Source organism: Dendroctonus ponderosae, unplaced genomic scaffold (assembly GCF_020466585.1).
Source record: "Dendroctonus ponderosae isolate FM_Combo_2020 unplaced genomic scaffold, Dpon_F_20191213v2 Dpon_F_20191213_1, whole genome shotgun sequence".
In the NCBI taxonomy this organism is placed as follows: domain Eukaryota; kingdom Metazoa; phylum Arthropoda; class Insecta; order Coleoptera; family Curculionidae; genus Dendroctonus; species Dendroctonus ponderosae.
Genome location: NW_026017110.1, coordinates 23,933,534 through 23,956,824, shown reverse-complemented (window position 1 = coordinate 23,956,824; position 23,291 = coordinate 23,933,534). Strand labels below are relative to the sequence as shown.

Here is a 23,291-nt window from a genome sequence, read left to right as displayed (position 1 = left end):
CAAAAAAAACCACGCAAATCTAAAACTTCTTGAGTTCAAGCATTTTTTGAGAAAACTGCCAACATTTTCTTATCCATGGTTCACTTTCTAAAAAGACCATTTATTTCTTTCTAGAATGATGTACAAATGAGCGTTCTTTTGCCTCCGAGATATGAGCAAAAACGGGACGGAAAACATGTAATTTTGCAATAATCTTGTGCCACCCTCGCACAAAACGACGATCATTTTTCAGAAGACTGTATTTTTTCTACATAACCCCTCTCCGACTTTACAGCTGGATCCGCCCCTGTAAGGTAGGGACTCGAAACGAACCGAATCGAAGAGCAGAAGTTTCATTGAGTTGAATTGAATCTTCCCCTTGTAATGCACAGTTCGCTTTGTTTGTCTATAAACAATAGGAATTGCACATTAAGCAAAAGAGCGTGATGGCAAAAGTAAAAAATCCTCGCAGAATATCCTAAAGCTTCTGCCCGACTTTGCGGTTTTGCCTCGCTTACGCCGCGTCAAGTTTAGACGCCGCATAAAACGACCATGGATGGATCAAATTCTACAGCTTTTGCGCCCCTACTATGTACCACTTCACGCTTGAGATGTTGGGACATCGAGTGCGTGCGCGTTGGCGTCTATTTAGGCCGTGGCTACACTATACGAGGGCGTGCGTTTTTTAGTCATACGAATTCGGATGGAATTTACCCGCTGGTTTGGACAAATGGACGAAACACACATGTTGACATATTTGATATTATGTGTGAAGCATACTTCAGTGTGAAATATTGAATTATATTGGGTAAATAATTTATATGCAAGTAGAGGAGAAGCAAGTGAAAATCTCAATCTTTTTGATGCATAAATGGAATGTCTTGGTTTGGTCATACCCAAAATAGAATCGACTGGATAGTTTTAGAGGATTACAACATTGGGGAGTGTATTGCACCCTTCCATTTCTTGGCCAACTTTCGCCCAAAGATTCTGTTGTAAAAATCTGGATTTTTTATTTACGAAATTATTATTAAATTCTGATTATTAATGTAATAATAACCGGAAGCTTCCGATCGCTCGTACGTGCAAGCTCGTATGAAATGTAACCTCATGCCTTCGGTCTCACTTGTTTGACTTTTGATGCGTGTACGTCCGAGCTCGAACGACTGAAAAACTCACGCATCCGCATCCAATGTAAACGCGGCATTAGTACAAAGCGAAGTGCAGCGCGGAAATTATTGTCTATGTTATCTGTCGCGTATTTGGACTATTTTTAAGCCCCAAAGTATTCACAATCACACAATATGCAGACATTTTTAAGAAGAGTAATAATTTTTCTTAAAATGATTATTGAAAGATTTTCTATCTGGCTCCAACTGAAGCAAACAAACTGTACATGAAAAAAAAATTGCCAAAAATCCCAAAAGTCGATTACCTACTGCTTTTAGCTTTAGTGTTAAAAAATTTAAATAATTTTTTCTTTGTTTCTTTATGTGGTTGGCTCTAGGGCACAATATATTTAATCAACTTAAACTAGATAATTAATTCAGTTCACTGGAGGTTTTATGATGATTAACCCTTTGCATTATTGTTCCAGGCTTCGTGATCGAACATCATTCGCTTCGCAAAGATGCGCCACTACGGTCTCGCAAGGAAACTGGGGGCCGAGCACGAGGGATGAGCAAGTAACGGGGGGGTTTTGTAGATGGCATAGGTGTTGCAAAAATTGACAAAGTTCAACATCAATGGAATTCGTTCCATTTGTGTTGTTTTGGTTGTTTCCATCACGTTTGATAGCGCCGCATCTCATAAGATATGCAGCTTGCGTTGATGCGCTGCAGCGTTTTGAACTGCGCGCTACTTGAGTCCACAAGTTTTGACCGTGTCTTGCGCACGCCAGGTCATGTTTATAGACGGCAGAGTGACGTGTAGGGAAGACTGAGATGTACGCAAGAGGGATGTATGAAGTGGGGGGTGATTGTTGTTTTGTTTCACTGAAGTCTGGGCAGCAAAAAACACGAAAGTTATTTGTTTATTGAACATCAAGCCTGCTGTTGCAGAGAGATGAGAAGTAATGAAGCTGCAATGTAATTCTCTGCTCTTAGTTAATTGCTGAATTCGTCGACAAAACGATACATTTTTGCGTATTTCATATAAAATTATTTTTTGCTAGTTGTGCCATTAAATTTATACCAAACTATTAATATTAATATTTAGGTAATAAGTCAAATAACATTTAAAAATCACTCTGTTCTATAAGACTGACCTAGCGTGCAAAAGGTTGATAGACCGCCTAAATTTCAGTTCTTTTTATCGGGTGCTTCGCCCTGCTTTTTTAATTAAAAGTTCCAGCCACTTTCGGGCGTACTGGAGTTTGGCATGCCTAAAAACCACAAAGTATACATGCATTAGCGATTTTCCACATTGAGGAATAGAAATGTTCTGATCTCTACTCCATAGAGACACATAAATTACGTTACGGGTTATTGAAGATCTGATTTCGATCGTTACTTTAATTACGAATGGCTGCAAACAATGGTACATCCGAACTCGTGTATCATAAATATCTTCCTAAAACATTCCACCTTTATTGTTCGTATTTATAAGACAAACGCCTTAGTATTTGAAAGCAATACAACAGACTCTTGTTTATGAGATTTGGGCGGTAAAACTCTGTGACACGAGCCAAAGACTGACGGACCAACGTAACTTGGTTTACTTTCGAAATAGTAAAACAGATCACTATTTACAGATACGCGTACTTTTAAGTAAATGCATATAGTAAAATAATCCAAGGTTGAACATGACGATTTTTTATTTTATTATTTTGTTATTTAAAAGGATTGAAAGTTTCTTTTTTTATGAAACGCCAAAAACATATATTTATCGTAATATTACTATCGCTATAAGGAGTTTTGTGAATTGTTTTGTTCCTTTTGTAAATATACAATATACTATAATTTTTAGGGTTAAATGTGAGGTTTTAGTAAGTTAGTGAGGCCTCCTGACGTAGGAATTTAAGTACGTTTGTTTTGTATTGTTTCGAGTTCAAAACGACTCCTATTGTGTCAATAGATATATTTTGATAAGGTGGCGAATTTTCGATTTGTTTTTATATTGGTGTCCGTGCGTGATCTTGCCACCCATTACATTCCAATTTGATATAAAATGTGTGTGCCAGTATCTAGCGAGTTCATATTATACGCACATTACGTCGTATATGATATTAAAATTCCGATTTTCGTGTTTTATAAAAACAGAATTTAAAAATTCGTTTATTTCAAGTAAACATATGCTATTACGGGCAAATTCAAGATGAAACGAAATTGTTTTGGCGGATGAGTGACAAAAGTTGTTTATGCAATTAAATTGAAGCTGAGCGTCTAATATAGTTGTACATTACAAAGGTAGAACTATTAAAAATAAAACAATAAAAAAGGTCTCTGCAAAGTTCTTCTCAGTCGCAGAACAATTTCTGTTTAATTTTTTTTTGATTGCACAATTTCAATACTGTTTTTAAATGAAATATCTGTGATTTCAAAGAATGATACTCCGTGTAAACTAACTAATGATATTTCAAAATTCTGGCCCTCTAAACGACACAGTACGAGTTGAATTTGCGTTCTATTGCTGTTTTAATTGAATATTATTTATATTTCTAAGGATTTCTAAGAATTCTGTTTTGTAAAAGGTGATCTTCCAAATGCTATTTCATTATCCAGGTCGCGTTGATTTTTGATGGTTTTTTAAATGAAATCATTCACGTATAAAAGGTTCTCTCTAAGGACTCAAGAATTATGATCTTTTGATTTTGATGTTTTGTGTTAAGATGCACAACTGGAAATTTTGATGTATTGTCTACAGACTTCTTATTTTTTATGATCGATCAGTATAATGGGTGTCTTCTGATTGGACAACATTCCATGCTAAAAACCACACGAATTTTTGTTTGAAAATTCTGCGTCAGAATTTGATGATTGGTTAATTTAACAATTAAATACTTATTGTTTGCCATAAGTAGGTATCTGTAGCTAAAATTGGTTGCCTCTTTGAAAGTAATGCATTTTCTGAACGTCTAATACCTTCAGAAAATGCTATATAACTTGAAACAGCGATTGATATGTCGAACTTCCTAATTTGATTCTTTGTTATCGATACTGCTCAATACTTTTTAAGTATACACTGGATGATGCAATTCCATAGATTACTTATAATATTTCCATACAAAAATCGAGTCCAACTCATGCAATCCAAATCCACAAACCCATTTCTTTTAATAGGACGCATTTTGAGGATCACTCTATCAAACAATTGTACATAACTTAAAAGCAAAATTGGTATACGTGAACTATGAAGTTTTGAAAATATAGACATTGTTTTTCGTTATATGTGTAGTAAAGTAGTTGAAAGGTTTTTTAAGTAAAACTAGCATTAGCCCTACGATCACAAGTTCAAAATGATTCTATTCGATTATACTTTATAAGTTTCGGCATGGTGTGAGCAATGAGAAAGAAGCACGGCAACGTGATTATTTTTAGGCAAAATTGAAGCTATCCAGTGCATATGAATGATCAATGATTTTCAGCAAGCTGCGATTTTCTAAATGAGTAAAGTTAATTAGGCGGTTAAATGAATGTATTTGGATAGCTCAGTTGGAAAGTCTGATGTTTTCGAAAAATTTCTGCGATATGTTGTAATAAGTAACGTAGATAAGGATTTTAGGAAAGGTTGATCCGTGAGGAAGAGAGGCGCGGTCATTATATTTTTAATTTGGTGTTTAGCATGATACAAATTAGGAAATATGTTATTTGGATTGGAATTCGGTCCGGCTAAGTCAGCCCGATGCTTAGGAAAACTTATTTATGGATTGGAGTTGTTTTTGAAATAGTTTGAGTTTTCGAGTTAAATTTCAAAGTGTTATTGGCTGATGGGACGTAAAAGCTCAATTGATTGTTGTTGTATTTGCGCACAATTGAAACATTGCCAATAACTTCCAGTCAAGAACGTTTTCTAGTTTGATGTTATTTCAAAAGCAACTTGGCGTGATAGATATATAGATATGTGTTTGGGGGTTCAACAGCAGCCGGATTAACATAAACGCTTAGAATTAGACGAAATATTTTCTAAATTATAGCCCTAGGATTTTCTCCCATTTGGACACGTAGTTTAAATTTGCCTCTGTGCTCTTGACCTGCGTCTTTAGGTTTTGTTGTTGGCAAGAACTTATGGTCAGCGTTAATCGGATTTATGTGTATGTGTATTTTTAAGGTGCTTCTTTGATGACTTTGTCCAAAAATGCCTCAAGCAGTGTTTAGCAATCACGATTAATATGAAGTACAAATAAATCCGAAATGCATTAGTATTGATGATCAGACGCTTTTGTGCAAAGTCAATTTGAATGTAAAGTTCACTTAACATTAGCAAATGTATTGCTTGAAGTTTTGCTAGAAAATACTTATTAAATGTTTCTGTTCGGTTTGAAATAGTTATTTTTATACAACTCTTTAGTCGGTGCTGCCACAATTACTGTTGTACATTCTACGGATTTTTTTCGAGTTAAAAGTTAAAAAGTTAAAATACGCCATCTCAGTTATTCCGTTTAATGTTTCTGAAAAAGTTCCTATATTATAGACACCGGACTGATGCTTTTCTAGATTTGTGCAGAGTATTTAAAAAATGGTATTCTATCAAAGGGCCCACCGCTGAAAAAATTATTTCAAATTATTAGCTAGAGATAAACCAGGAGACTACGGAAGTTATAGTAATGATTACTAAACATGAGAAAGTCTATTAGTTTTTTGAACTTTTATGTTTTACTTTGAATTTATGTTTAAATACGCATTTCGGACCTCATTTTTATACTTTAGTTTATAGCCAATATTTTTTAAATACATTTACGGCGTCTGTCGTTTTGTCCGGACGCTTTATCTCCGTTTTTTCAATTAGAACTTCGAAAAAAAAACACTGATGGGAAAGAATAAAGTGTTTAATTGTGCATTTGCACATAATTAGAATAGACGTTTTATAATGTGCGTTTTCAAACGTTTTATGTTTGCTTGTATTATTCCGAACATTATAATAAATTCTTTATGATGTCGAATGTGTGTTATTTATTTCCCTTTAGTTGCATTAATTAATTAATTAAGGAGTTTTGGAAAAAGTAAGATTCTGCGTAGTTTGATGAATTTGGCTCAAAAAGCTGAGACAAACGGAATATTTGTGTATTTGTGGATCTCAAATCTTTGTAGAAAGCTGAAATCTTTAAATTGTATTTGAGAAATTACTTATGATCATTTAGAAGATTAGTAAACTGTTTTTGGATCTTCATAAAAAGCGAGACGAGTTTTGAACCGAATGTTTGCAAAAGCTTAGAGAAAGTTCAGTTCGGAAAAGTGAAAAAAGTTCAACTGAAACTGGGTCTCAAGCGCTTCGTTTTCGAGTTCAGTGCAAAATTTTTTATTTTTTATTAGCTTATATGAGCAAAACCTTCAACCTGGCTGGAAGCAGTAAGATATTGGAATAATTTTATTGCTTTAGCTGTTGTATCAGTTATATTATGAGTGTGAAAAATTGATTAGGTAAATCGACTGAAGCGTTTTATTTTATTATTAAAAAACAAAATTTCCTGAGGAAGCAAATTACCCTTATTTCAGATATAAAGTACTTGCACTCCTGATAATATAAACTTCACTATTTTCCTGATCGAAATTTCTGAAAAACACTGTATAATGGGTATTGTATATTGAGTTGCGTATCAGTTGCCAGGATCTTGTATTGCTGAGTTGCCAAGTTGAGAAACGTACAGAGTGACCAGGTATTTTTTTACTCAAAAAGATTTACTCTATTACTGTAGTAATAATATTACAAAAGTAGGAAAATTATTCGAATTTAATCCTAATACCTAAATGTATCTATGAGAAAACCAAGTAGAACAAAATTAATATTTGGCAAAAAGTGAGGAATTTTTCGACCTGTGCCACCGTGATAACGGTTTGAAAAACGAGAGAGACATCGAGGCATCCTTTGTTAACTAATGGAAAATATTCACTCATAAAAAGTATTTGAAAACCGCAGTTCCACATAAAACCCCACTAAAGAAAATCGGTAGGAGATTTTCTTAATAAGGTGTTCATATAGTTAAAGTCAAACGTGCGAGCAAAAAAATGAAAATAAAAAACGGTGTTTTCAAAAATCTTACGCACACTTTCGGTATTATAATTGAGCAACCCAGTACATGAATAAAGCAACTCACGGCAACGTTGTAATCTAGGTGAAACGGCCTCGAAAGCTAAGAGGGGACTGTCAAATTAGAAAGATCACATTGGTTCTCTGATTGGTTGACCAGATGGATCATCTGGAAGCGCGATGGCGGTAGTGTGGAGTGTCGTTCGTAAAAAGTAAACAAAAATTACGAACAGCTGAAAAGAGCAACAATTTGTTGTGAATTTGAGTTCGTCACCGTAATGTCCGTTGTGTGTTTTGTGCTGCTTTTTGTCTACCAGAATTGTCAAATTCGTCTTTGATTTCGCTTGTCCGTCTACATCCTGTCCGAGTACCTCAAGATTTTCATTACCATGACCGGGTTTACCTGCTTTTTGTTTGTCGTTGTTTTCACTGCTTATATTAAGGTATGTGCTTTGGGAAATTAGTTAATTATTGTTTGTATTTTTACTTGTTGCGTTGTGTATTCACCAGTTTTTACTTGCCTTATATGTCTTTGTCTCGATAAGTATTCAGTTCGCGTTATCCTTCCTTTATTGTCCCATTCATTGGTGGAGGGTTTAATTATTCTCTGAAAAGCTCCAGGTTAATTGACCAGTCTAGTGTAATGTAACTAAATTTAGTGACAGCCCTTTAAAATATAGTATTGTGTTCAAATGCTTTTCGAAAATCGTTCCATTGAGCAAGGAAATTTATAATTCAAATTTGCTCATTATGTTTAGTAGGTATAGAGCGTCATACAAACCCCCAGAGAAAATTGGAATTAGATTATTCATGCATTACCCCCCGTAGTGATTCATTCGAAAAGAGGCGAGTACAATCGGCCATATTCGTAATTGTACTCCAGAGTGAGAGAGAGTATCGATCGTTACGAAAACCACCCACTCTTTGTCGTCGTTGCCCGGTATACGAGAGCTGATCGAAAAATAGTGTGTTACTAGACACAGAAGCTGTGAAGACGCTTTTAGAAAACAGTTTCTAGGTTTTTTCAGTATTTTTTTAATCGGCAATTCACTCCAAAGAACAAGAATAGATTTTTTGTGAATTTTCAATTTTAGTTCATCTAGATGCAAATACAATGTGTACAGTTTTGGCTAAATATCACAAGTGCTTTAGAAAAAATAAATATATTTTTCAAAACCTTTTATGTATGGTTATTAATTGATGGCTTGCTTTTAACTAGCCTGGTTATTGATGAATAAGTATTATTCTGTAGTTGTAAATGGTCTCTTATCTGTCCCAATCCATTCCGATTTTCCTATTGATTGATAAATTGAAATTACATGGCAATTAATAGCAACATGTGTATAATGTTTTTTGAAGGGAATAAAATAGAAATCAATCAAAAACGAATTAATTGTTAATGAATACGTGAAGTTCAGAAAATTGGCCTGGTTAAACTACATTTTTCTAAAACAACTCTTAAAAATAATACACAGGGTGAGTCTCTGACTTGATATTGTTCTGAAACGTGGGTTACTTCTTAATGGCTCGTGATCTAACGACTAAAAATATTTTCATACAACAATACAAAAGTATCATCAACTTTGCTATTTCAAATGAAACACCCTGTATTATATAACACTGTTTTTGGATTTGCAATTGCTTTCCTAATGTTTTTATTCAATACTTTCCAATACCTATCTTTAGCGGTTTTCGATAATTATTTATTTTCCCAATCACTTTTAAAATTATTTTCCCAATATTTTCGTTCAAAATTTATTCGAAATTTAATTTTCATAACTGCGATATCTGTATTTATTCGTAAAAAGTTAACATTTTGCAACAAAGCACTGTGTATTAAGTACTTAGTTTTGTATGGAAAAGTATGTTCTGTATTATAGAGAAATGAGTAGTTTTTCGCTAGATTCACTTAAATAGAAATACTATCCTAATCTCTTTCAAATGATAGGTATATCATGTTCCCATACTCGGATAGACGAAATAAATAAAAACGAAATTTATTGGCTTGTGCTTTATTAGATAAGTAGTGGAAACATTTATTTGCGGTAAATAGACTCTTATTTTAATGTATTTACTAAACACCTGAGTAGAGCCTACGAGGTAATAAAATAAGTGAAGTAAGAATGGTGAAATAAGCACTGAAATAATACCGTTATTAATTAAATAAATTTGGGCCGTTAAATCGGTTGACAACCTTACACCACTACAATGTAACAGCATAAAATTTCCAATTTTGACCAATAGAATCAAGTATCAGATGTGGTATCAGTATGATATAAAATGGTCACCCCAGAGAACTCACTTGAAGCTGGCAACTTTATGATATTTTATGCAATTTTGCGGCAAAATCTATTAAGAAAATCCTTATGGATCTCAAATGAGCTTCTACCGTTTTGTTTTTTAAATTTCATGTACCTACTAATTGTTTTTAACCTTCCTCAATCAAGTCAGTTAAACCATTACTTGGCCAAAATTTATTGCGTTAAATAGCGACATTTTCGAACCAGAAACAATATGTGCAATTGTTCTACCAAATAATACTTAGGTAGAGTATTAGCTGAAATCTGAACTCTTTGCCTGCGTGCCTGCCTGGCCGTTATGATTCGAATTCAAACCACTTTCCTTAACCTCAGAGAACAATGCAAACAAACATTCAAAATAAAGGTGTTTCTAGGTCGATTGTGGATGTATTTTTCTATTCGTATGTGCTTCCAAATACCTACTAACTGAATACCAGTTATTTTAAAGTGTCAGTTCTCTTTAACCTTTTGCAACCTCATGAAATCATCTTCAAATGTTTCTGATGTTGGAACTTATGGCACGTAATATTGTCATTAATTGTCTAGAAAGCGCCAATTTTCAGTAAGGAAGTTACTAATTAATTGGTGGTCAAAATTTGATGATCAGTGACGTAAAAAAATTATTTAGTAAATGAATGGAAGATTCAATTTAATCTGGCCTGGAAAAGGCCCATTTTCATACGACTATCTAGACTTTGAGGTCGCGTGAAAATGACCGCACGACTTTCCAATTCATTAAAACAAAAACAGTTTCTCGAACACAATCTGCTGAAATAGTTCGGATTTTTGGCAAATATTTGTTTTGCCCCACATGTTTGAAGAACGAGCACATTAGTTAGATCTGTTGTGATCAAGACCGATAAAATGTAGTAGAGGAATTTAATAATTGCACCTCTTTAATAATCGAGCTAAAATTAGGTATATCTGAATAAAAGTGTACTTTAAGGTGAACATTGGATTATTCATTTAAAAGGTTTTACAGATTATCAAAAGGGTTTGGCTTTCGCTGCAATTATTTGAAACTGTGTGAATTTTCCAGGCTTTTAGACCGCCGTGAAAAACAATTTCTTTCAGCGAGTTCATTTTAAAGATCGATTTCGAAAATTCCTAAAAGTAGTAAAATCGAGCCGTTACGCTTCAACGGCGAGTTTCACTTTACTTAAAAAATGCAGGATTGGGGTGAAGACAAAAAAAGTAAATTAAAGTTAAGCAATAGTATTTACATGAGAGGAATATATTAATTATAACATGGAAAGTAAAGTGGGTGGCTTGTTTTATTTTGTTATACATATTTATTTAGTATTACAAGGCACAATTCAGCGGTTTAGATACATACCTAATATTCTGTATAGGAAATTGGCAAATTTGGGTTTTTTCTAATTAAATGCCACAGCTACTTTCACTGTTTTAATCAATGTTATTACCCTTATTCCATATTGAAACTTAGTTTCATTCCCGACAGAATTCTTTAAATTTTTCTGCGCTAAAGGGAGTGACTGCAAATTAAAGCCAGATTCCTTAAACAACTTAGATGAAACCATTTTTTTTTATTTTTGCCAATTGTCATCTCGTTTTAGAAACCTTTTTTTGGAAATTTTTAATGCCATTTTCAATAAACTAAACAATTTTAATAATAACCAATTGAATTTAGAGCGATTTTTGCTTGTTGCAATTTTTTGTAAAAAATCATTAAGTGTCAGGTGAACTAATTTTTCAGTTTGTATTTTTATTATATGTAAGTTTACTTTTAGTCGCCAGAAAGTTTCACTTTTCACAAAAAATCTGGAGAATATTGGTAGGGTTTTGAAGCAATACGTGTTGCCCGACCGCCTGCTTTCTTTAGTTGCAAACGTGTTTTTTTAAAATTAATTTTGCTTAAACTAGACTAGACTGAAACTCATTTGTTATTTCATTGAATAACTAAAACTTTGATTTCAATGTGCAGAACGTTTGCACTTTCGCACTACCAAATCCAGGAATTATTGGTAGGGTTTTGAAACAACACTTGTCAGTCCAACCATTGCATTTTTTAGTCGCGCAGGTGTTTTTTCGAAAATTAATTTTGCAAAAACTGAGCTAGATTGACATGCACTTGCTATTCCATTGAATAGATAAAACTTTGCTTTAAAAACCCAGAAAGTTTCAGTCTTCGCAAAAAATCTGGGGAATTTTGAGAGCCGTTTGATGCAACACTTGTGAGGTTTTTCTTAGTTCCGCAGTATGTGTTTCTTCAAAACTAATTTCGTTAGATGGAAACGCGCTTGTCACACTATTCCAAAGAAAAAACTATGCCCTAAATGCTTTTAAAGTTTCATTTCTCGAAAAAAAATCTGGAGAATATTGGCGGGGTTTTATGGTGATCTACCGCCTTTTTATGTCGCAAAAGTGCTTTTCCAAAAATCAATTTTGTAAAAACTAGACTGGATTGAAACTGGTTTGTTATTTCGTTGAATAGCCAAAACGTTCCTTTCAATGTCTAGAACGTTTCACTTTTCGCAAAAATTGTGGGGATTATTGGCAGGGGTTTGAAGCAACACTTGTCACTCCAACCATTGCATTTTTTAGTTGCGCAGGTGTTTTTTGAAAAATTTATTTTCCGAAAACTGGGCCATATTGAAAAGCACTTGCTATTCCATTGAATAGTTAAAACTTTGCTTTCAATGCCCAGAAAGTTTCACTTTTCGCAAAAAAACTGGAGAATATTGGCAGGGATTTGAAGCAATAGGTGTCGCGCGACCGCCTGCTTTTTTTAGTTGCAAACGTGTTTTTCAAAAATTAATTTTGCTTAAACTAGGCTAGACTGAAACTCATTTGTTATTTCGTTGAATAACTAAAACTTTGATTTCAATGTGCAGAACGTTTGACCTTTCGCAAAAAATCCAGGAATTATTGGTAGGGTTTTGAAACAACACTTGTCAGTCCAACCATTGCATTTTTAGTGGCGCAGGTGTTTTTTCGAAAATTAATTTTGCAAAAACTGAGCTAGATTGACAGGCACTTGCTATTACATTGAATGGATAAAACTTTGCTTTAAATGCCCAGAAAGTTTCAGTCTTCGCAAAAAATCTGGGGAATTTTGACAGCCGTTTGATGCAACACTTGTGAGGTCTTTCTGAGTTCCGTTCCGTAGTATGTGTTTCTTCAAAACTAATTTCGTTAGATGGAAACGCGCTTGTCACACTATTCCAATGAAAAAACTATGTCCTAAATGAGTTTAAACTTTCATTTCTCGAAAAAAAAATCTGGAGAATAATGGCGGGGTTTTATGGTGATCTACCGCCTTTTTATGCCCGAAAGGGTTTTTCCAAAAATCAATTTGGTAAAAACTAGACTGGATTGAAACTCGTTTGTTATTTCGTTGAATAGCCAAAACGTTCCTTTCAATGTCCAGAAAGTTTCAGTCTTCGCAAAAAATCTGGGGAATATTGACATCCTATCGTAGTATTGGCACAGCTTATATGATATATAAGCTGTGGTATTGGTTTCTTCAACTAATTTTCTAGACGGAAACGCGCTTGTATCATCATTTCAAAGAGAAAAAACAATGTCCTAAATGCTCTTAAAGTTTAATTTCTCGAAAAAATGGAGAATATAAGCGCGCCACCGCTTTTATTAGTCGCAAAAATGTTTTTTTATTTTGCAAAAACTGGACTAGGTAGAAATTCGCTTACTATTCCATTGAACTACCTTGGCTTTAAATGCTCACAAAGTTTCAGTTTTTGAAAAAATCTGAGCAATTTCGGCAGACTTTTGATCCACTCAGGCGAAAATTTTGAGAAAACTTAAAAATCGATAATTTGAATTTGAGTGTGAATTATTCAACATTTATTTATATTTCAGAAGACATATTTTTTATTAGCAAACTATAGATATTGACATTACATTGTTATCTATGCCCAAAAATTACGTAAATGAGCAGCACGTCAAAATTCAAAGTCCACAAATGTTCTTTAAGTATCAGCAACTCGTTAATCATCACATGCATTATTGGCTGAAAGATGAGAATGAACCGAAGTGCTAAACGAAGATACTAAATGCATCAACGTTATGAGCTCTGCTTTGAGCGAAAATCTATTTTGCTTGGCTATTTCACCTCATTAAATAATTCCTAGGATTAGCTACTTAATGGAGAACAAAATAAAGATGAACGCATCTCGGGATTTGTCCACCACGAATCACCTTTACCCAGTTTCAACTTCCAATAAATAAAAATTGCAATTAAACTCGTAGAGTATTGGAAGAGTGCCAATGCATCGTGTTACACGCTAAACCATTGCCATCGATTTTTTCTCAGATTTCTTTTTCCACAACCGGAATATAAACGAGCGTTAATTAGGTTTCTGATTGTTTCCTGTTTACTCCACAATATATGGTAATTTATATGTCGATCATTGCATGTATTTCTAATCATATTCAAGTTGTTTAATTGTTTTGACGAGCCGTTAAAATATGTTAAGCAAAAAGTACTTGAAAATCTAACTAGGACTAGATTGATTCCATAACGGCAGTAATAAAATACCCTTCTTGGATAAAACTGTATAATTTTGGAAACTGAGTAAAAGATTCGTGCTCATTGCGAGGTAACTCTAAACTATCTTAAATGATAAATTAGAGAATGTTTTAGTTAAATTTCAATTGAACATTGCTTTAAATCTCTGCAAAGGTCTATTTTTACACTGGAGACAGGAAGCGAATTTAAAGCTAATCTTGTAGTGCGTAAATCTCGGAAAAGATAACACGATTTTAGTTTTCCAAGCGCCTCTTTTAAAAATAAACCAATTAATTCACTGGTGCGTAGCTTTATCGCTTGCATCTGTTTTAAGGCCTGTTAGTGCCCGTTTAAAGCTAATTTTATGTACGTAACAAACATACGCGTCAGTTATTGTACAGGTTTATTATATTTAAACAGTGAACTCGACTTGAAATCGAATTTTAAATTATCGAAACCCAAAACAACCTCACCTCAGATGTTTTGCTTCAAATAAATAGCGTTTCTAATTTATGTAGGGACATTCGGGTTTCACCCTATGTCTTGTAAAGCTTCAAGAAAAATAGCCGAATTCTTGTTCTTGAGTTATTTTCGGATTTTCCAGCGTTTTTATTCGAAATATGGAACACACCAGAGCAATGTTGTCATTGCGGAAGGCCACTAATAATACAAAGTCTAGACAGTAGGGGTCGATATTAGTGCTGCATCCAAGCCAGCAGGAATAATCAGCTTTCTGATGAGGCTTAGAGGGCGAAAAACTGGGAGAGTCGCATAAATGCAATTAATCATTTTAATGGTGGTAATTTTCGCCCAAACATTAACAGCAGGTTGGGTGGTTTACTTGTGCTATTATTAAAATTCTGTAGTTTTGTCTAGAAAATTCCACAACACATATTATGACTTAACCTTTATTTGTAAAAAACAGTCAAGTAATTTGCTCTTAGATAAATATTGCTATTATCTAAGAAATTAATAATAAAGTAGAGAATATTCGGTTAGGAAATTGAAAATTTTTATGAATAGTGATGATTCTGCTAAATCGATCATTATACAGGATCTCCTGTAAGCCCATGATTAAAATAGTACTACGACATTATTTGAAAAAACTCTAAATTTCTCTAGAAAATACGTTTGTATCCTCTGCAATCGAATGATCAAAAGATGCTTCAGCGTTCATCCGTTTTGAATAAATGCAAATTTTTTTACTGATTTGGTACAAAGGTAGCAGAACTTTTCCGTTGGTAGATGGAATCGCTTTATTTTTTTAACCAATGAATTAATTATTTTTCGAGATTTTTGTGCTCATTGTAAAATCATAGCATATGCGCAAAAATTTTTCTTTGCTTCTTTTCCATTTTCCAATTTGATGTTTATCGCAGTAAACAGTGTAGTAATTTTATTCCATTAAATAATTTTGTTTAATGACATAATTCTGGCACTGAAACTGGATGATTTTTTATTTCTTCTTTTAATAAGATTAGATTCTTAAATCTTATAGAAAACGGTTTCTCCTAAAACCGAATTACACAAAATGATCGATATGCCAATTTGCTGGATGCTTTTCAACATTTTTGTATCATTTGGTATTACGATCGTCTCGTTTTGAAGCTTACACAACAATGTTTCTCGAGAATCTGCAGGAGTGGCGTAAACTTTAAAAGAGAATTTCGCACTTATTTTTACGATTTGCGTGTGTGGAAAAGTGATACTTAAATGGACATCAAGGAAACCGAAATCGTGTGTTTGCACAGAAGCGATGAATGCTATAAGAATGCATCAAGAACCGATGCAAAAAATGAATTGATTTCACCTAAGTACAAAGAAAAAAGTGTGTGTAGCAAGGCAAGAATGGCAGGCAAGGTCATGAATTTACCTTTTTCAAAGATTGTAAAATGAATTAAAAAATCTTGAAAATTGAGTTAGACAAAAAATATCATCAGTCATATATGATTTGGACTTATTTTGATAAATGCCATAATCTTTGATAGCCGCGGGTAGACGTCTTGAGGTGGATGGATACTTACGTTTTTTAGAAGAGTATCTAGAATAAATATTGGACCAAATCATTATGTTTATAATAATTCCCTTTTGGGCGATCGCTAATAATCTCTTGGACACCGAGACCACCGGATTTCACTCCCCTAAATTTTTGTCTTTGGGGATGGATAAATTAGTGAGTTCATGCCATAGATTAACTAAGTTTTTTTATGCTACGGTTTATGCTACGAAAGTGGGCACAAGGGTTTCGTTACTACTTTGCATTTTTAATGCTGAAGCACTCATTAGAATGAATTTATCGTTTGCTAAAACTCGCTACTAGATCACGTTATAAACGCGCAAAAAGTGGAGCCATAAAAGCGGAAGGTGCGATTTTTGAAAATTTGTTTAGTAATAATTTTGTATTATCTTTTATAAGAAAGAATCACTGAAGCGAATAAAACTCGCACTTAAGAACTGATATTGCTTATTTTCTCTCTCTACACATATCCATTTCCTTCTAAATTCACCCTGCATGAGCGGACTAATAGTGTAAAATGTAGTAAATTTCCGTGTTTTGTGGATTTCCATACATTTACACAACTGCGTAATGTTGATGAAGTTGACCTTTCGTACAGGTGCTAAATTAACATTGTTGTCGTATTTAAATTCAAGAATTTTTCAGAAAATTTATAAGTTTTGCCTAAAAGTGAAGCATCTACACCTGGAATGTTTGATAAGAAGTTTAAGTTCCATTCCATTGACCGATCAACACCGATTTGAGCTTAATCACATGTTTTTATTGTTAGTGACAAATGAAAATTAAATGTAATGTAATAAACAATAAAAATTGATTAAAATGGCGTCCAGTTTCAGTAGACAACATCTCTTTAAAAATAAAAGAAAGTTTTTCTTATAGATATATAGAAAAAGTTATATATATCTTAAGTTATAGCAAAAACATAATTTGGAAAACTACGTAAAGATGAATGCGTCGTTTCTATTTTAAAAAGGTTTGTGTTTCAGAACTACCAGCACTTTTCTAAATAGAGATTCCAAAAATTCAACATTTGGTTTATAACGTATTTTACAACACACAATTCTCACTCTTTGATAGAATCTTGACCTTTTTCTGTTGTTCAGGATATTGCATCATTGGCATATGAAGAATAAAGCAATGCATATTAACGATATCCGTTGGATTTCGAGCGAGAAATTAATTAGCTCTAGGTCGAAAGGGTCAACTGCAAAGTGGTTATGAATGTGATTGATTTTCTGCGGAAGTTTTATAACTTTTATGCAAATAGATGAACCAGACGGAAATTGCCTTAGACTTATTTCAATCGGAAAATCCGCATTTGTTGCTTTGCATAAATGAAACAAAATGGTTCCATAAAAGTAGCAAAGTAGCGCTACTATTGGTTCTATATATTCATAAAATACATCAGAGCCGGAAATGAAGATTGTGCAACTATCACTAATATTTACAAAACCCTGTTGAGTCATTTAATAACTGAAGATGAAGCGTGGGTTCAATCGTGCCGCAATTATAAAAGGACTTATTTTTTGCCGCACATGTTTTTGCACAAACACTGCTTAATGTTCTTCGAATTAGTTTGAATGATTTATATGGAGGCATACATATTTTGCATGTTTGCACGTACTATGGAAAATTACAAGCTATTAAAACTAACACACATCGCAAACAACAAAAATGTGTTTTCTTACAAGAGGAACATTTTTCTGTTAAATTGCTCAACGGCAACTGATACATTTCACTCTGCGTTAATTATACACATTGTTCCTTTGCTTTATAGAAAATATCGAGGTAAACGTAGAACTACATACATATTAAGTCCCACGTGTACCAACACAAACGTTACCCACATTATTATTATAATTTATATATTTTTTATAATTACCATTTGCACTTTCTCTTCGAAGTTAATTTATGGAAGCATTTTTAATTTAGATGCTTGAGAATTAAGCGTGCGTGGATATTAGTTAGCAATGAGGTTTTGTTATTATTTCCCCCATACAGATGAGGTTTTTTCGAAGGGTAGTTCACTTCAAATCTCTTGAATGGACATTTATACCCAATTTTTGGACTGACAAATAAACGCTTTTTTACACTGACTGGTCTAATGAATTCCCCCACTTTCAATCGCGCAACAATAATTTCTTCACCAAATCCCCAATAGCCAATTAAAAGTCGACGTGTAATATGTAAGCTCCCGATATTGAAGAACATTTTTACAATACTTTCACTGTACAACAGCCTCCGGACATGAACATAATTCACTCGTTAGCTTAAAGAACGTTTGCGGACACCTTGATAAACCGATTGGCTAATAAAAAAAATCAATTGAAAGTAATTCACCTAAACTTTCATTATTCGCCATATGATCAGTACCTGCAATAAGATAAATACCGGATTAATTAGCTGATTTATGCCTAGTGGAGCAATTCAATTGTAAGCACAGGAATGCGACTTCGGTTTTAAAGGGATATTTTCAGAGCCTTTCACATGTTCCAACTGCATGTTTGATAACACGAGAAATCACTTAACAAACCGGAAGATGAGGGTGAATGTTGCGCTATCATTACCGCATTGCAAAAAGCGGAAATCGATCCCCTGGGAACGTGCGTCAAGTATCGGTCTGCTCACACAAGGATACAAGGATGCACTTTATCTGGATTTCATTAAATGCATGTGTGTGGATTACCGACACTAATGTGCCTAAAAGGCCGGAAATTAATCTTAGGCGTTAACCTAGAATGGATGGATTTTGTGCAAAAAAATGAACAAAATTGATGCAAATCACGCAATATGTTCACTTATAATTTTGAGAAAACATCACTACTAAACTCACTACTAAAGTTTCCATTTAAGCACCAATTTTGATTGGGTTTTATATTTTTTTCCTCAATTTTTTCCAATTTGAAGTTTTTTTTTTACTTACAGAATTAATCAAAACAAGTTGGACAGAGAGCAGGGGTGTGTAGAGGACCTCAAAACATTTAAAATTAATTTTTGTTTTACTTTAATTTAATTTACAATAATTGAGGTTTATCAGCTATAAGCTAATCCAAATAAAAATACACACAAATTTAACGAATATTTGAATTTATTATAAAATTCATTTCTTTCACAAAAAAATGTCAACAAATGAACGCAAAAAAAATAATAAGAAAATTAATGGAAAATTATCACCCAGGAACCCTACATGGACTTATATTTGTGCAAATAACTCGTAAACGACGACAGATACGAAAAAACTCCAAGAGATCAGAACATTCTTAAATTGAACAACAAATTCTAAAATGTGTTCAGTCGAAGTCAGTGGCGCACCACAAAAAAGTTCGGGGGGTAAAAGGGTATGCCTCTAGATAAAAGAACACCCAGTAGATTTCCACAACCAGTCGTCTTACTTACGGGTAAAGGGTCTAAACATTAGCCTACGCTAAAAATTTGAGCAAAATATCTCATAAACTGTAGGAGTTAAAGAGAAAATGCCAACACTATTTTGAAACTTTAACACCCTGTATATCGTTAACCATGGGCTGCGAAAAAAACTTGAATGGAAACTCGACTTGTTTTGAGGTCCTCTACACGCCCCTGCGCTGTGTCCATAAGGTTGTGAATCACCCTGTATATCAAACTTTACTGGGTTTTCTAAGGAAAATGTATTTCCTGTCCAAGTAGCCTCTTTAATCGTCTTAGTATCGCAATTATGAATTATTTCAACACAAATTCCATTTAGTCTAGCCAAAATAATTTATAGTAATCATTTATAGTAATAATTTATAGTAATCATTTTACTAGAAGGAAATTTATTTAATTAAAAATAATTATCAAAATACGTAAATTAGGTAATACAAATAAAACTCCTTGTATATCTTTCTAAGGATTCTAATTTTTTAACAATTCTTTAAAGAAACATTGATACTTATGGAAAGTTTATGAAGGCGCATTTATGTTTCTTTAAGTAATCTTGAATCCTCGTACATGTTTTAAATACATTTCCGTGTTTAATTTGTTGCTAATAACAAATATTTAAAAATCATTCTGTTTCAGTGCGAAGTAGCAACTAAATGCTAGATTGTCACTATCACTTACCTCCCACGAAATAAACTTCTAGTCCAAGTTTGTTTAATATTTTTTGTTCATTTCCAAAATTATTCATCTTACTGTTTCTTAGTTTTATCTTATCAGTTCAATCATGAAAAACCTTTAAAATATTAATTTTATTGAGTACTTTTTGTATAGGATGGCTATTAACAATCCAAATTAGAAGCATACATACACATTTGAAATGATAGGACTAACAACAAACAAATACATTGCAAGTCAAATCAATTTGTAAATGAAATTAATAAATAATAGACAAACAAGTAAGTATAAAATAGCAAATAGATTTTTTCTAACAGCAGACTGATGTAATCTAAGAAAACAGTAGTCATGCTAATTAATCACTGAAAATCTCTTCATAATTGAAGGTTTTACGTTTATTAGTATTTAGATTTCACAAAAAGCTTTTAGGAAGGTAAATAAAGGTTCCTTAAACTCACATTTGAATTATTTGGAAGATAATCAAAGCAAACAATTTTGTCTGTTGTTTGTCGTTGCGATTGCTCAAAAGTCTAAATTATCATTCATTTCCTACATTTTGTTGTTTACCTTGTATAAATGCCTAGCATTTAATCAAATGATTATTGCAACATCCTAAAGTGCTTTTTAAGTGTATTCGGTTCACCATAAAAGAGGTATAGAAGCGGATTGCGTGTTGATATGTTAATATCTTTGTTTAAACAATTTCACATGCTCTTGTGTTTAACTCATTTTCCCATTAGCAATTAAGCGGATAATGTATAGTTTTTTAAAATTTGAACAATGCAGCAGCATTTACGAAGTAAAAAATGTGGACGTATGGATGATAGATAAGCAAAAAGAGAAATCAGAATTGAACGGAATGAGTGAATGAGTATATGAAAAAAATACTCTTTTTACGAACAACGTTTTTTTAACACTTTTCCTGCTATTCCATTACAGAATAGACCCGCTAAACTCATAGTTTTCTTTGATTCATAGAGACTCAAACCAGAACATTGAATGAGCTCGCAAAAAGTAGGACCAGCTAAAACCATTCTGAGGTTTATTAAGTTGGGATGCTTAATTGAATTTGGAAGAAATTCTGGCCAAGAAGGGATGGATGTTTTACCATTAATAATAAAGCGGAGTTCGGCAAAGTACATTTAAAACTATGTTGTTTGGAACTAGTCCTGTCTTCTGTTCGATGTTTGCAACTTAATCGTTTCAAGTTCGGGTAGCTCCGTTATCGTACACAGAAATCCAACTTTAACTCGAATTTAATATAATATCCGCTAGCTGCATCGTATTCAAGCTTCGTAATATGCATGAAAAGCTGCCAGAGGACGCAAGTTTCCAAAAACATGAATTAATTTAGGCGGATTATCAGCATTTGTGTGTTCAGTGGGCGGTAGGCGTATATTTAAAGCAAAACACACTTTAACCTAGACTCTTTATTATTATGTAACAGTTTAGTAGGAGTTGGTAAACGATTGGTTAAATCGGGTGCCAACTAGAATCAATGGGTGGTAAACGGGGCATATTAATGGCCAATAGGAGAAAATAATTTCGATTTTGCTTTATCAAGCACGTCAAGACTCTAAGGTGGAGAATAGAAAAAGGACATTTTTGCAAAGACAATTTTTTGATAGTCGCATATGCAAAGCAAGAAATGCATCTTATAAGTGCAATCGCTTTAACCCAAGAAATTTCAATAATTTTGTAGTTTATCCAGCTATGATTGCCGAGGAAAAAACAATTAAACGTATAATAAATTACAAATTCATAATATTCTTCAACTTGATTACTTGAAAATAAAATGGAAATTAAATTCGGTGGACTTTTTAAAAGAAACCATCGCTTTGATGCGAAAGTTACTAAAAAAGCCCATCGGCTTCCGAAAAAAAATCACGATGTTCTTCTGTAAATATCTTAATTTAATTTAAATTAACCATTTCCTTCACATTTTCCATTTCAGCAAATTAGTTCATTGTTAATTCCCGATAGTTGAGCGTTTCGAGGAAACGGCACAACTGCTAATTAAGCAGCACACAATTAATTCAAGTTGTATTACAGGCCCCATTAAATACACAAAATTCCCGGTTTATTGTTAATTAAGTTAGCAAATTGATACCACTTGCGACGTAATTACATCACAACCTGTAACAACAGGCTTTTAAATAATAACAAAATCGTTTGAACATGTAAATTGCAGTTACGGAGCCGTGCAACGATTCAAAGAGTTTGCGTTTCGTTTGCTAAGCGCAACATTTGGCAAATAGCCTTTTGTTTTTCTTGTAGTGTTGGGCAATTTTACGGGCACGTACCTGCGGTAAATTGTCTGAACTGTTCGAAAATTAGAAAAATGCTACGGGAGTTAAGGATGATTATTGGGTGTTAATGGCATTTGTGGGCAGCCGATAAATCTCTTTTTTTTCTAAGTTTGATTTTATGCAATCATGTATTAATTAGTCATTGTGAGCTTCTGTGAAGTAACGGGGAAAATTCTTTGATGCAATCTACACTTAAAAGGTCAAGTGATGTGTTGGGAAAATATTGCATTTTTTCAACTCTTCCTAATTGTGTTAATCTAATGTATTGAGTAGTTTTGAGAGCAGTTTCGGAGGCATCAATTAATCAACAGTTTTTTCAAGAAAAGGATCAATTGATGAAAAGTTGCCAAAACCAATCATTATAAAGTTCCATTGTTGGATCTGTGTTAGTTGATGAATTTTTACATTGTTTATGTACGCAGTGAAACCCATTTCAAACCTTTTTTAGCTAGTTGGTTTTATCAATCTAGTAACTCTAAATGAATTGCAACGGTAAACATTTTTTTGCGGTACAGTAAAGTACAGTCCGCTTATAATGAACCCGGTTATAGTGAACTTTCGGTTGAAACAAACTTTTTTCCTTTAATTGAAACGTCGTCCATAAAGACCAACGTATTTTTTACTGGTTATAGCGAACCCGTTTATAACGAACTTCCGGATATAACGATCACTTTTTAGGAGTTGTATATTCACTTTCCGTTTATAACGAACTTCCACGCTCAGCAACACCAATCCTGCGGAGTTGTTTATATTAGTGAGAGCGAGAGACAGGCAGAGACTTCTTGTTTTTTGCCGCGTTATGTACGTAAATCGTTTTAGAATGGAAAAACAAAAACGTCATGCTTTTTCACTAAATGAAAAGTACGAGATTATTAACAAAATAAAAAGTGGAGTAAAGCAGAGTGACATTTGTAAGGAATTAGCACTTGGAAAGTCTA

General features: G+C 33.4%; 2 protein-coding genes across 11 annotated transcripts in view; both read left to right on the top strand.

Annotated features, from left to right (window-relative positions):
- The window catches only part of LOC109538144 (transcription factor AP-4), a 79,786-nt gene extending 73,707 nt beyond the window's left edge, over window positions 1–6,079 (top strand). For both annotated transcript variants that reach the window (XM_048661744.1, XM_048661743.1), the window contains exon 8: window positions 1,577–6,079. In XM_048661744.1, coding sequence (XP_048517701.1) covers window positions 1,577–1,585 — 9 coding nt within the window. In that variant the 3' untranslated portion in view covers window positions 1,586–6,079. The remainder of the gene's footprint in view (window positions 1–1,576) is intronic.
- Window positions 6,080–7,304: 1,225 nt separating this feature from the next.
- Window positions 7,305–23,291, top strand: part of LOC109534083 (tyrosine-protein phosphatase 10D) — a 40,285-nt gene continuing 24,298 nt past the window's right edge. For all 9 annotated transcript variants that reach the window (XR_007280462.1, XR_007280460.1, XR_007280461.1 and 6 more), the window contains exon 1: window positions 7,305–7,607. Coding sequence is in view for 3 of the 9 variants with exons in the window: in XM_048661719.1 (XP_048517676.1) it covers window positions 7,554–7,607 (54 nt within the window). In the remaining 6 variants the exon portion in view is untranslated. The remainder of the gene's footprint in view (window positions 7,608–23,291) is intronic.